Source organism: Bufo bufo, chromosome 5 (genome assembly GCF_905171765.1).
Source record: "Bufo bufo chromosome 5, aBufBuf1.1, whole genome shotgun sequence".
Taxonomy (NCBI): Eukaryota; Metazoa; Chordata; class Amphibia; order Anura; family Bufonidae; genus Bufo; species Bufo bufo.
In genome coordinates this window covers 239,488,854-239,503,367 of record NC_053393.1, presented here as the reverse complement: position 1 = coordinate 239,503,367, position 14,514 = coordinate 239,488,854, and the positions used below count along the sequence as shown (strand labels likewise).

Genomic DNA, 14,514 nt, shown 5'->3' with positions numbered 1-14,514 from the left:
CCGGCGAGATAAGGTAGTCGAGACAGAGGCCGGCATAACACCCTCCAACCGAAAGGAAGAGTAGGCAACAGGGAAGCCATAGGACAGCCCAAAAGCAGAACCCCGCTACACTGTGAGACGCCCGGTTCACCGCCTCGCAGAAGGCTAATACCCTGAAGAACCCAAGGTGGATGTCCTCCGGACCTAGGTAATTGAGCACCCAAGAGAAGTTGGGTGACCTTCCCGAGATGAGCGGCCCGAACCTGGTAGCAGATCAGACTGAAGCGTAGAGGCGCCAAGAGGAAGGACTCATACAACACTGCATCCGAAGAGGAGGAAATTGTAGTAGGCAAGGGAACTGCAGTCCCGCCAGAGCCAACGAAGAATTCGAGGGGCGCTGCAGAAAATAGCACTCTCGACCATGTGACCACTAGCGCAGGGAAGCAATGCCGCGGAAGGACGAATGGGCACGCATCTAGGAACCACAAACACTCCCCGGGATGAAGGGCCAACGAAATGAATGAGTACCACCCAGCTCGGTGCAGTAGAGAGCAAGTAGAGCCCGTCCGGGTCAGGTGGACAGAATGATCTCCTTAGAGACGAGTGCAAGGCTTGCGGCAAGCATCGTATCCCAAGAGAACAAAAGTATGTCGCAGGAAGGAGGGGAGGCATACGTACGAGCAGCCCCGTAAGTAGTGAGAAGGCCAACCCACCTACAGGAGGAGAAGGCATACACGGCCCAAACAACGCACAAGAACGTCCGCTCACTGCAAAAAAGTCACTCAGCGAAAAGGGCCAGCCACAGAGTGCCACAGAATCTACGGAATTGCAAAGTGCAACCTGAAAGGGAGTTATGCACAAGCCTAGTATGGCATGCGATGGAACGCAAGCAGTCCGCCCCGAAAGGGGGGAAATGTACCTGGCAAACTGCAGTCGGCAAGAGTGCAAAGGCCCGCCCCAAAAGGGGGTGATGCCTAAGGCCGTACCTACTTCAGAGAAGTAGGACATACCATATAATCCAGCAGGAACGCAGGAGGTCCACCTAGTGAAAGGGGGCATGCACAGGGTTATCCTAGCATTAAGTGAGTGTGCAATAATACACCCAACACCGAACTTTGCGAGAGAGCAACTACTCCGCCAATGAAGGGGGACATGTACAAGTCCAGCACAGCACATACAAGGCCAGCCGTGAATCTCATGAGCGTGCCAAATTCTGCCCATGGAATGAGGGGTGGTCACGCACAAGGCCAGCACCGTATCCAATGGGAGTGCAAGCGTTCCACCCATGTTAGAGGGCCATGCTCATGGCCAGCAACGTATCCGGTGAGAGTGTAGCATGCCGCCCAGAAAAAGGGGGGGGGGGGGTAATGCACATGGCCAGCATCTCATCCAGGGAGAGTGCGAGCACCCCGCCATGTATGGGAGTCATGCACATGGCCAGCAACGTACTGGCGAGAGACAAACACAGTCAGTGAGAATGTGTGCATGTCGCCTGAGGAAAGGAGGCATGCCCATGGCCGGCAGCGAATCCAGCGAGAGTGCGTACACGGCCCACGGAAGAGGGGTCATGCATATGGCCGACAGCGGATCCAGCGAGAGTGCAAGCACCCCGCCATGTATGGGATTCATGCACATGGCCAGCAACGTACCTGCGAGAGAACAACCACAGACAGAGGGAGTGTATGTATGCCGCCTGAGGGAAGGAGGCATACCCAAGGCCGGCAGCGAATCCAATGAGAGTGCAGCATACCGCCTATGGAAGGGGGTCATGCTTATGGCCGGCAGCGAAACCAGTGAGAGTGCAGCGTTCCGCCTATGAAAGGGGGTCATGCACATGGCCGGCAGCGAAACCAGAGAGAGTGCAGCGTTCCGCCTATGGAAGGGGGTCGTGCACATGGCCGGCAGCGAAACCAGAGAGAGTGCAGCGTTCCGCCTATGGAAGGGGGTTGTGCACATGGCCAGCACCGAATCCAGTGAGAATGCTGCGTTCCGCCCATGGAAGGGCGTCACGCACATGGCCGGCAGCGAATCCAGTGAGAGTGCAGCGTTCCGCCTATGGAAGGGGGTCGTGCACATGGCCAGCACCGTATCCGGTGAAGGTTCAGTATTCCGCCTAAGAAGGGGGTCATGCACAAGGCCAGCCGGCAGCCAAGGAGAGTGCAGTATCCCGCCAGGGAGGGGGGGGGGTCATGCACATGGCAGGCACCATAACTGGAGAGGGTGACGAATGCTGCCTACAGGAAGGGCCGCATGCACTTGGCCAGCGCCGTATCCTGGGAGAGGGCAAGAAACCGCCTAAAAGGGGAAATGCACCTGGCAGCGACGCAGGCTGGGAGCGCAACACCATGCTGCCTATGGAAGAAGGGCATGCAGACATGCAGCACTACTGAGATGAGGCTGCTCATTTATTTTTTATTTTTTTAACACAGCCTCTCTGAGGCTAAAAGGGAGCCACCATATAGGGGCACAGATTCTCTGAGAGGCAGGAAAAAAAGGGGGGCCAACCATACAGGCCCATTGGGAGCTGGCTTGCACCCAAAGGGTTAACAGGGATCCGGCCTGGGGGGCGGTGCTGCGATCCCCTTGGGGCGGAGGAACCCCCAGGCGGGAAGAATTTGCGCCTGGATAAGTTCCCGCCCCCTCCAATAGAGGCCGGAATTTTGCGGCCTAGTAGGCCGTGAAGCTGGGGTCTAAATTTTTGCGGCGCCCGGCCTGCACAGTATTATGTACTGCCGGGACCTGAGGCGGAGTGGTGCACAAAATTTGTGGAGCCCCGCCGACCGGCACCGACGGTCGGCCCGGGCCTGTTGGAGCATAGTGGTCAAGCCCAATGCCGGCCGCCGGAAGAGTCAGGGGGCCGGAATGGCAGCCCAGCAGACCGCGAAGCCTGGGCCAAAATCTTTGTCGCACCGGAATGTCAATGCCTGCCGAAGGCGAGGCCTTACGCCACTGCCGTCAGGAGCGGGCCCCAGGCCCTGAACAACACTCCGGTAAGGAGATGGGGGACCCTGAGATCGGGTGCCCGTGCGGATAGAGGAACCGGCAGGAGAAGGCAGGCAACGCGGCAGAAACTATGTCGCAGCATTACAGCCACTAGCTGCATGTCTTATGGGGGCCAGGAAGGGGGGGGGGGGAGCATGGAGCAGATTGCCGCCCTGCGGCACCCCAGGGGCCAGCCTAGATCCAGCAGGGGAAGGGTCCAGAGGCACAGTATGGGGGTCCAGGCATGCAGGAGACCATAGCCGTCTTCACCCTCGGTCCGTTCCAGCAAGGTTGCCCCTTCAGCTACTGGCACCGTAGTGGCAGGACGCTGAAAGAGGGACTTGGCGTGCGGGCGACCCTTGCGCTGGCGGGATGCAGGGGAGCTGGGCTGCCCTGGTCCACCTTGCCTTCTGTGGGGGAGGCAGCAGTGCAGGTGACCGACACTGGCGCAGCTCAACCCCGGGAGAACAGAGAGGTCTAGTGCGTCTCTGTTGTCCCTGATGGTCTGGAACAAAAAGAAAAGAAGTAAAAATCAAAATTTAAACAAGGAGAAAACAGCCCTTCAGAGCAGGGAGTGTCTTGCCTCCTTGGACACTAAGCAAAAAACTGGCAGCCTCTCTCTCCAGGCTGAGGGTATAGCTGTGGAGGAGGGGCTATTTCCCTTAGTGTCACGCCTCCTAGGGAGCTGAGCTATACCCAAGGTCTTCTGTGTCCCCCAAGGAAAATGGGCGAGAAAAGTGTATAATAGGATCTTTTACACCAGTTTTCTGACATAAAAGTACACTGAAATCAACGCCAGCCAGGGACATAGATATCAGTATAGGCACACAGACTGCCAGATGCTGCACCCAATTTATGAAGAGGCATACTCCACATCCTAAATTAGCCTCAGGCAGTGTGTCTGGTTAACATAGACCGGTGACGACTATGATACATCTGCCCCAAAGTGTTTGAAGGGCATTTTATAATTTCCTATTGGCCAGCATGTGACATCTAGCAACTGACTTTATTTGTAGCAAAAAGATGCAGTGTTTGTGAAAAAAAAAAAAAAAAAAACGCAGTGTGAAACCACCCTTAATTTACTTTCCTGATGCATTTAATTTGTTGTTTGATGCATTTGATTAAGGCCTCATGCACACGGCCGTGTTCCGCGGTAACCCGGCCGGGATTCCTGCTGACAGCAGGAGCGCACGGCGTCATTGGTTGCTATGACGCCGTGCGCTTCATGCCGCCGCTGCTGTACAGTGATACACTGGTATGATCTATACGAGTGTATCACTGTACAGCAGCGGCGGCGGCATGAAGCGCACGGCGTCATAGCAACCAATGACGTCGTGCGCTCCTGCTGTCAGCAGGAATCCCGGCCGGGTTACCACGGACCGCTTTCGGCCGCGGAACACGGCCGTGTGCATGAGGCCTAAAAGGTTTAAATAGAGTGCTCTAACACACAGGTATTTTTCAGGTTTTTTCATGCAGTATGTAAAGCTAAGACAGGAGCGGATTCCAAAAATGAGAGAAGTAATATCTGTCCTTAAATGAGTTATCCCATGAAAAGTATTAATATGCAGTGGATAGGGCATTTTAACCCCTTAGGCTCCATTCACAGGTCCGCAAATGGGTCCGCATCCGTTCCGCAATTTTGCGGAACGGGTGCGGACCCATTCATTTTCTATGGGGACGGAATGGATGTGGACATGCTGTCAGCATCCGCATTTGCAAGGCGCGGCCCCGATCTTCAGGTCCGCAGCTCCGCAAAAGATAGATCATGTCCTATTCTTGTCCGCAGCTTGCAGACAAGAATAGGCATTTCTATAGGGGTGCTGGGCGGGTGTGTTGCGGATCCGCAATTTGCGGGTCCGCAACACACCATGGACGTGTGAATGGAGCCTTAGGCCTCCTGCACACGACCGTATGGCTTTTTCAGTGTTTTGCGGTACATTCCGTTTTTTTTGCGGAACCATTAAAATGAATGGTTCCGTATACGGACCGTAGACGGAATGCAAAAAACGGCCAGTAAGGCTCCATTCACACGTCCGTGGTGTATTGCAGATCCGCAACACACCCGCCCGGCACCCCTATAGAAATGCCTATTCTTGTCCGAAAGCTGCGTCCCCATAGAAAATTAATGGGTCCGCACCCGTTCCGCAAAATTGCGGAACGGATGCGGTCCCATTTGGGGACATGTGAATGGAGCATAAACGGGGGAAAAAAACGGTGATGTCCCGGTACTTAAGGACACAGGGCGTACCTGTACAACCTGTGTAGTTCCGATCACTGCCGCACGGCCGGCAGTGATCAGAACTGGGTGCCTGCTGAAATCATTCAGCAGGCATCCTGTGACAATGCCTAGGGGGGTCCTGTGACCCCCCCGCATTGCCCAATCGCTACAAACCGCAGGTCAATTCCGTGACCGCATGGATCAGAAACCTCAAAGTGCCTGTATTTCAAAGTTGACTACCCCCCCCCCCCCCCCCCCCCCCCTGCAGCCCCTAGTGTACTGTACAGACATCAAACCCACTGGATCTTCAAGAACCAAGTGGGTCTAGGTAAAAAAAAAAAAAGTGAAAAAAGTAAAAAAAAAAAAATACAACATTTATCCCCGATTAAAAATTATTATTTTTTTTAATTCCCTACACATGTTATATATCACCGCGTCCGTAACGACCTGATCTATAAAACGGTCATTCCCCACACGGTGAACGCAATAAAAAATAAAAACTATGATGAAATTAAAATTTTGCCCACCTTACTTCCCAAAAAAGATAATAAAAGTGATTGAAAAAGTCGTATGTACGCCAAAATAGTACCATTCAAACAGTCGCCTCATCCCGCAAAAATGAGCCCCTACATGAGACAATGGCCCAAAAAATAAAAAAAACTATGGCTCTCAGATTAAAACATGATTTTTTTGTTTCAAAAATGCTTTTTTTTAAAACGATAAAAATAAAATAAAAAAAGTAGACATATTAGGTATCGTCGCGTCCGGGAGACCCTGCTCTATAAAAATACCACATGAACTAAACCCTGAGGTGAACACCGTAAAAAAAAAAAAAACGGTGTCAAAAAAGAAATTTTTTGTCACCTTACATCACAAAAGTGCAATAGCAAGCGATCAAAAAGTCGTATGCTCCCCAAAATAGTGCCAATCTAACAGTCATATCATCCGGCAAAAATGGTACCCAACCTGTGACAATTGCCTAAAAACTGAAAAAACTGACTCTCAGACTATGGAGACACTAAAACATGTTTTATTTTTTTTGTTTCAAAAATAATATTATTGTGTTAAACTTTAAAAAATAAAAGAAAATATACATATTAGGTATCGTCACGTCCGCCACAACTGGCTCTATAAAAATATCTTATGACATAACCCCTTAGGTGAACACTGTCAAAACAATAAAATAAAAACTGTGCTAAAAAACCATTTGTTTTGTCACCTTACGTCACTAAAAGTGCAACACCAAGCGTTCAAAAAGGCGTATGCCCCCCACAATGGTGCCAATCTAATAGTCATCTCATTACGCACAAACTGATACCCTACTTAAAACAATTGGCCAAAAAAAAAAACTCTCAGACTATGGAGACACTAAAACAAGTTTTTTTGGTTTCAAAAATGATATTATTGTGTAAAACCTTAATAAATAAAAAAAAGGTATACATATTAGGTATTGCCGTGTCTGTAAGAACCTGCTTTATAAAAATATCACATGATCTAACCCCTCAGGTGAACAAAGTAAAAAAAAATGGTGTCAAAAAAGCCATAATTTTGTCACCTTACATCACAAAAAGTGTAATAGCAAGCAATCAAAAAGGTATACGCACCCCAAAATCATACCATTAAAACAGTCATCTCATCCTGCAAAAAATGAGACCCTAACCAAGACAATCATGGCCCAAAAAAATATTTTAAAAAAACTATGGCTCTCAGACTATGGAGACACTAAAATGATTTTTTTTTTGTTTCAAAAATATTATTGTGTAAAACTTAAATAAATTTAAAAAAGTAAACATATTAGGTATCCCTGCGTCCGTAACAACCTGCTCTATAAAAATAGCACATGATCTAATCTGTCAGATGAATGTTGTAAATAATGAAAAATAAAAACGGTGCCAAAACTGTTTTTTTGGGCAAATTTTCAATTTTTATCAATTTTTTCCCGTAACAAAGCAAGGGTTAACAGCCAAACAAAACTCAATATTTATTGCCCTGATTCTTTAGTTTACAGAAACACCCCATATGTGGTCGTAAACTGCTGTATGGCCACACGGCAGGGCGCAGAAGGAAAGGAATGCCATATGGATTTTGGAAGGCAGTTTTTGCTGGACTTGTTTTTTGACACCATGTCCCATTTGAAGCTGCCCCTGATGCACCCCTAGAGTAGAAACTCCAAAAAGTGACCCCATTTAAGAAACTACACCCCTCAAGGTATTCAAAACTGATTTTACAAACTTTGTTATCCCTTTAAGTGTTCCACAAGAGTCAATGGCAAATGGAGATGAAATTTCAGAATTTCTATTTTTTGTTACTTTGCTTCACAAAAAGTCTAATATAGAGCAACCAAAAATCATATGTACCCTAAAATAGTACCAAAAAAAATGCCACCTTATCCAGTAGTTTCCAAAATGGGGTCACTTTTTTGGAGTTTCTACTGTAGGGGTGCATCAGGGGGCTTCAAATGGGACATGGTGTAAATAAACCAGTACAGCAAAATCTGCCTTCCAAAAATCACACGGCGCTCCTTTCCCTCTACGCCCTGACGTGGGGCCGTACAGTGGTGTACGACCACATATCGGGTGTTTCTGTAAACCGCAGAGTCAGGGCAATAAATATAGAGTTTTGTTTGGCTGTTAACCCTTGCTTTGTTACTGGAAAAAAATTATTAAAATGGAAAATCTTCCAAAAAAGTGAAATTCTGAAATTTTATCTTCATTTTCCATTAAATCTTATGGAACGCCTAAAGGGTTAATAAAGCTTGTAAAATCAGTTTTGAATACCTTGAGGGGTGTAGTTTCTTAGATGGGGTCACTTTTAGGGAGTTTCTACTCTTGGGGTGCATCAGGGGGGCTTCAAATGGGACATGGTGTAAATAAACCAGTACAGCAAAATCTGCCTTCCAGAAACCACACGGCGCTCCTTTCCCTCTACGCCCTGACGTGGGGCTGCACAGTGGTGTACGACCACATATCGGGTGTTTCTGTAAACCGCAGAGTCAGGGCAATAAATATAGAGTTTTGTTTGGCTGTTAACCCTTGCTTTGTTACTGGAAAAAAATTATTAAAATGGAAAATTTGGCAAAAAATTGAAATTCTGAAATTTCATCTCCATTTGCCATCAACTCTTGGGGAACACCTAAAGGGTTAATGATGTTTGTAAAATCAGTTTTGAATACCTTCAGGGGTGTAGTTTCTAGGATGGGGTCATTTTTGGGTGGTTTCTATTATGTAAGCCTCACAAAGTGACTTCAGACCTGAACTGGTCGCTAAAAAGTGGGTTTTTGAAAATTTTCAAGATTTGCATCTAAACTTCTAAGCCTTCTAACGTCCCAAAAAATAAAATGGCATTCCCAAAATGATCCAAACATGAAGTAGACATATGGGGAATGTAAACTAATAACTATTTTTGGAGGTATTACTATGTATTATAGAAGTAGAGAAATTGAAACTTGGAAATTTGCAAATTTCTCCAAAATTTTGGTAAATTTGGTTTTTTTTTTATAAATAAAAATTATTATTTTTTACTCCATTTTACCAGTGTTATGAAGTACAATATGTGATGAAAAAACAATGTCAGAATGGCCTGGATAAGTAAAAGTGTTTTAAAGTTATCACCACATAAAGTGACACTGGTCAGATTTGCAAAAAATGGCCTGGTCCTTAAGGTGAAATAAGGCTGTGTCCTTAAGGGGTTAAAGGGGTTGTCTCACTTCAGAAAATGGCATTCATCACATAGACAAAGGCACTTACTAATGTATTGTGATTGTCCATATTGCCTCCTTTGCTGGCTAGATTATTTTTTCCCATCACATCATCGTTTCAATGGTTACAACTACCGTGTAATCCAGCAGCGGTGACTGTGCTTGCAGGAAAAAGCTCCAGCCTCTCTGGTGGCCGGGAGTGTGCACAGGACGGCGCTTTTTCCTATAATGTGCAAGCACGACCAATGCTGCTGGATTGCAGGGTTTTTGTAACCATGGAAACAAGCAGTGTATAATGTGAGGGAAAAATTAACCAAGCCAGCAAAGGAGACAATATGGACAATCAAAACACATTAGTAAGTGCCTTGTATTAACTTTGTCTACATGATAAACATCATTTGCTGAAGTGAAACAAGTCCTTTAAGGGAAGTATTCTTGCAATATACATGCAATGGAAATTTTGTTCTCTTTTATGTATGTTACATTTTCCTCTTTGGTAGCGCGCCTTGCTGTTTGTCCTTCTGGTTCATATTCTCCTATCCTCAATTCAGAGATGGACTAACATGATCAGTAGCCTTCCTGCCCCAAAAAAAGCGAATGGGGCTGAGCTGCAATACCAAGCACAGCCGCTATACAATGTAAGGCGCTGTGCTTGATGAGCATGGAGAAGATGGCGGCGCTCACAGGGGAACTGATGCTGTCTAAGACCCCCACCGATCAGGTACTGATGACTTTTCCAGAAGATAGGTCATCAGTATTTAAATCTCTGAAAACCTTTTGAAAATCTCTGCTCTTTCTGAGCTCAGTTACCCAAGTCAGCAATTGATAGCTATGTACACAGATTTATACAGGGAAGACTGTCAATCACTGATAGAATGACCCACTTGGGCAGCTGAGCTTAGAAAGAGCAGACCTTCTCTTGCTCTATGACATGCTGCCTGCAGATTACACTGCATTTCATGGTGACATGCTCTCTTTAATACTTTCTCTCCTTTTATGATCCACACGTGATTTTGGCTTCAAAATATAAGCCCAAAACCTGGGCAAACCTGCATGCGTCAGCACCCATACATCATTTATGGACTCAATTACTTACCACCCTAAACTGCTCAATCTTTTGATTGCCTTTGATGAAATAGGGACACTCACGATCGCCAGTTCTGTGACCGTACTGCTTACATCTCCAACCTAAGGAAGAAGTAAATGATGTTCATTTTAAGGAGAACATAAAAACTGGGCACAGAACATGTTGCAAGTGACAAATGCTGTGAATCCCAGGTCAGAAACACATGGATCACAATCTACTGGTATATGATGGATGGGTGATAAGTAGATCAGGGTTTAGGCAGTTATGCTGTGATTTCAGGAAGGAGAGCAGGATCCACAGACCTGGCCCCACTGATCTGAGGTTGCAGCGGCCTGCTGGAGTCTTCTGCCCCCTTAGCCTTGAGATATTCTTTTTAGTCTATGTTCACGTATGCATTTTGGTTTCCTTCATAAACTGAAATCACAGCTCTGTGCGGTATCATTCGGACAATGGCAACCAATTGATTCAACTGATTTACAATGGAGTTAGTCATGTTCCAAGATGATGTCCGTGGCTTTGACAGGAGAAACATCTCTCCATGGCACTGAAAGAGCCTTCCAAGCACTTGTGAACACAACCTTAATGTAACAATGCAGCTGTCACCAATATCAGCTAGACTGTAAAAGACTGATTCACTTACACTGCATAACCTTCACTTCTTTGCCCAAAGGCATCCATAGTCCCTTGGTAGGAGCATGGGCAAGGAAATCTCTGGCATGTTCATTGCCAGGCAGATCAGGAATAACATCTTCAGGTTTTGGTTCATCTTCCTTAGAAGAGAAAAACTTAAATCAACACAACTGTAATATGTCCTATCTTCACACTATGGGGAATTTATTGAGCAATTTGTGGCAGCATTCTGATGTCTAAAAGTCACAAATTTTAGGGCATGCCACTTTTTTTTTCATTTTTGCTTCTCTTGCCGCTTTTGAAAAGGGTTAGGTGGGAGGGTGCATGACCACCATTTGTCTGAGAGATTTACTATAATGTACACCACAAGATGGCATAAATTATAGCTCAAATCTACATCTGCATATTGCTGCATAGATTTTAGTTTCTCATGCACAAACAAGGAAAGATGTGCCAAATTTAATAACAGGCCTGTGCCACTTAGATGGAAAGTGTCGTGTAGAATTTTTATCTTCTAATTACAACCAATGACATCTCTTTATTTTCTCATTGTAGATTTTTTATTGTGTTTTTTCATAATGGCTGTGCGACATTGTAGAATCATAACTGTGAAGGAGCAGGCCTTTTTGGGCTTCCCTAATGTCTTTTTCAGACATAATATTCCCTGTTTCACTTGCACAGCTAGATGCATTTCTCTCATAGACAGGGGCATCTACCTTCTGTGCAATCTGCCATTATTGTATGCAGCGTTCTCACTTTCCTTGCTTCTCACTATGTTTTTTTTTTTTTAACTCTAGGCAGCCCCTAACAACAGGCAGTGGACTACAGGTTAGGTGGAAGTAAGACCCCTAGTGGCCATGACTTTTCCAGGTGGATACAGGCAGATGTTTGCTAATTACACCATTCCCTATTAACCCCTTAAGGACTCGGCCCTATTTCACCTTACGGACTTGGCCATTTTTTGCAAATCTGACCAGTGCCACTTTAAGTGCTGATAACTTTTAAACGCTTTGACTTATCCAGTCCGTTCTGAGATTGTTTTTTCGTCACATATTGTACTTCATGACACTGGTAAAATGAAGTAAAAAAAATATATAATTTTATTTATAAAGAAATACCAAATATTTGTAAAAATTGCAAATTTCCAAGTTTCAATTTCTCTACTTCTATAATACATAATAATACCTGCAAAAATAGTTATTACTTTACATTCCCCATATGTCTACTTCATGTTTGGATCATTTTGGGAATTCTATTTTATTTTTTGGGGATGTTACTACTGTACGGGCACACGGCAGGACGCAGAAGGAAAGGAATGCTATACGGTTTTTGGAAGGCAGATTTTGCTGGACTGTTTTTTTTTGACACCATGTCCCATTTGAAACCCCCCTGATGCACCCCTAGAGTAGAAACTCCAAAAAAATGGCCGCATTTTAGAAACTACGGGATAGGGTGGCAGTATTGTTGGTACTAGTTTAGGGTACATAATATTTTTGGTTGCTCTATATTACACTTTTTGTGAGGCAAGATAACAAGAAATAGCTGTTTTGGCACAGTTTTTATTTTTTGTTTTTTACAACATTCATCTGACAGGTTAGATCATGTGATATTTTTATAGACCAGGTTGTCACGGATGCGGCGATACCTAATATGTATACTTTTTTTTTATTTATGTAAGTTTTACACAATGATTTCTTTTTTGAAGCAAAAAAAATTATGTTTTAGTGTTTCCATATTCTGAGAGCCATAGTTTTTTCAGTTTTTGGGCGATTATCTTAGGTAGGGTCTCATTTTTTGCGGGATGAGATGATGTTTGATTGGCACTATTTTGGGGTGCATATGACTTTTTGATCGCTTGCTATTACACTTTTTGTGATGTAAGGTGACAAAAAATGGTTTATTTCGCACAGTTTTTATTTTTTACGGTGTTTATCTGAGGGGTTAGGTCATGTGATATGTTTATAGAGCCGGTCGATACGGAAATGGCGATACCTAATATGTATACTTTTTTTTTATTTATGTAAGTTTTACACAATAATATCATTTTTGAAAAAAAAAAAATGATGTTTTAGTGTCTCCATATTCTGAGCCATAGTTTGTTTGTTTTTTGGCCGATTGTCTCAGGTAGGGGCTCATTTTTTGCGGGATGAGGTGACGGTTAGATTGGTACTATTTTGGTGGGCAAACACCTTTTTGATCGCTTGCTTTTGTACTTTTTGTGATGTAAGGTGACAAAAAAATGGTTTATTTAGCACCGTTTTTTTTTTTGTTTTTTTTACAGTGCTCATCTGAGGGGTTAGGTCATGTAATATGTTTATAGAGCTGGTCGATACGGACGCGGCGATACCCAATATGTATACTTTTTTTTTTTTTCCCTATTTTTTACCAATTTTTTTTTTACTTTATTTGAGGAAAATGAAGTTTTTGTTTATTTTTACTTAAAACTTAAAATTTTTGGGGGGGAAAACTTGATTTTTTCAACTTTTTTTTTACTTCATTTTTTGTCCCACTTTGGGACTTCAACTTTTGGGGGTCTAATCCCTTTTACAATGCATTCCAATACTTCTGTATTGAAATGCATTGGCTGTATGAGTAATACTGTGTGTATTACTCATACAGCTTCCGGCCTGTGAGATCCAGGGGGCTGGATCTCACAGGCTCGTCACCGGAAGGCAGCGCGCTGCCTTCCATGCCATCGGGTCCCCCCTACAGCCGCATGGGGACCCGATGGCACAGCCGCCCGCCGGTTAAGGTAAAAGCTGACACGGGGGGGGGGTCCCCCCCCCCCCGGCGTTGTGACAGGATGCCCGCTGAATGATTTCAGCGGACATCCTGTTGCGATTAACCCCCAGCCGCGCCGCAAACGCGATTTAAAGTTAGGACGTACCGGTACGTCCTGAGTCCTTAAGGGGTTAAGGACTCGGGATCCATGCCGTATCGGTACGTCATGGGTCCCTAAGGGGTTAAATTCAATTGTTCAGTGATTTTAACACCGATGACCTAATCCATCAATATCAGCACCTCCACCAATCAGCTGTTTGAAGGTTTTGCGACGCTCGTCCAAGTGCTACTTCCTCTTGAAAATTACCTGCACAGCATCTCATTTGCAGTGGTGGTGCAGTGTAACTACAACGGTTCATCCAATTCCGAAAAATAGGTCATCAATATTAAGCTACTGCACAACCCCCTTTAACAACATCCACCATCAGCCATAAACATAAGGGGACTTATTGACTTCAATGAGAGAGTGTTCTGGGCATGCTCTGTGACTTGTACAGATGTCAGGAGGGAGTAGATAAGCTGTGATATCACCTACAGGGAATGGTGGATCCTGTGTTACCTATATCCAGGTTATATTTCTAATCCTGGCTGTAATGATAAGCGGATAATTACATTAAAGTGCTCTGTACAGACAAATAACTGGCCTCTATTATTAGGCCTAGCAGCCAGTGCACAGACTGCAGGATTTTTGGACTTTTTTTATTTTTATTTTTTAATATAGGTAGTGTTATGGAAAATTTAAAAGAACATCACCAAAAATGATTTAACAATACATTTTACATTAAGACTTGATTTAAACAATAGGCCATTTTCTGATGACACAATCTCTTTAATAAATTTGGCTCATCTTACTCTAACATACTTTTGCTTAAGACAGGCATGCGATACGCCAGTCTTAATAAATTGAGTATCACATGTAAGGAAATGTTCACAATCGTGTAATCTGGCTATGTATTTATGTCTAAATCTGGACAGAATCCACAGTGAGACTGCTGGCCTAACAGGTGAGAGGAGTATATTGACGTGCTCGGAAATAAAAACCAATCATTAACCTGTGGCATGCTCATAATGTATGCAAACTTTATGTTAAAAGCTGTGGATTAGCTCAGATAAACTTTAATATGAGTAATCCACAAGTGA

General features: G+C 44.6%; 1 protein-coding gene across 1 annotated transcript in view; it reads right to left on the bottom strand.

The window, feature by feature from the left end:
• Window positions 1–14,514, bottom strand: part of RP9 (RP9 pre-mRNA splicing factor) — a 48,742-nt gene that overhangs the window by 21,509 nt on the left and 12,719 nt on the right. Inside the window, exons 4-5 of the mRNA XM_040432755.1 lie at window positions 10,604–10,733; window positions 9,973–10,064 (exon numbers count right to left, since the gene is read on the bottom strand). Coding sequence (XP_040288689.1) covers window positions 9,973–10,064; window positions 10,604–10,733 — 222 coding nt within the window. The remainder of the gene's footprint in view (window positions 1–9,972; window positions 10,065–10,603; window positions 10,734–14,514) is intronic.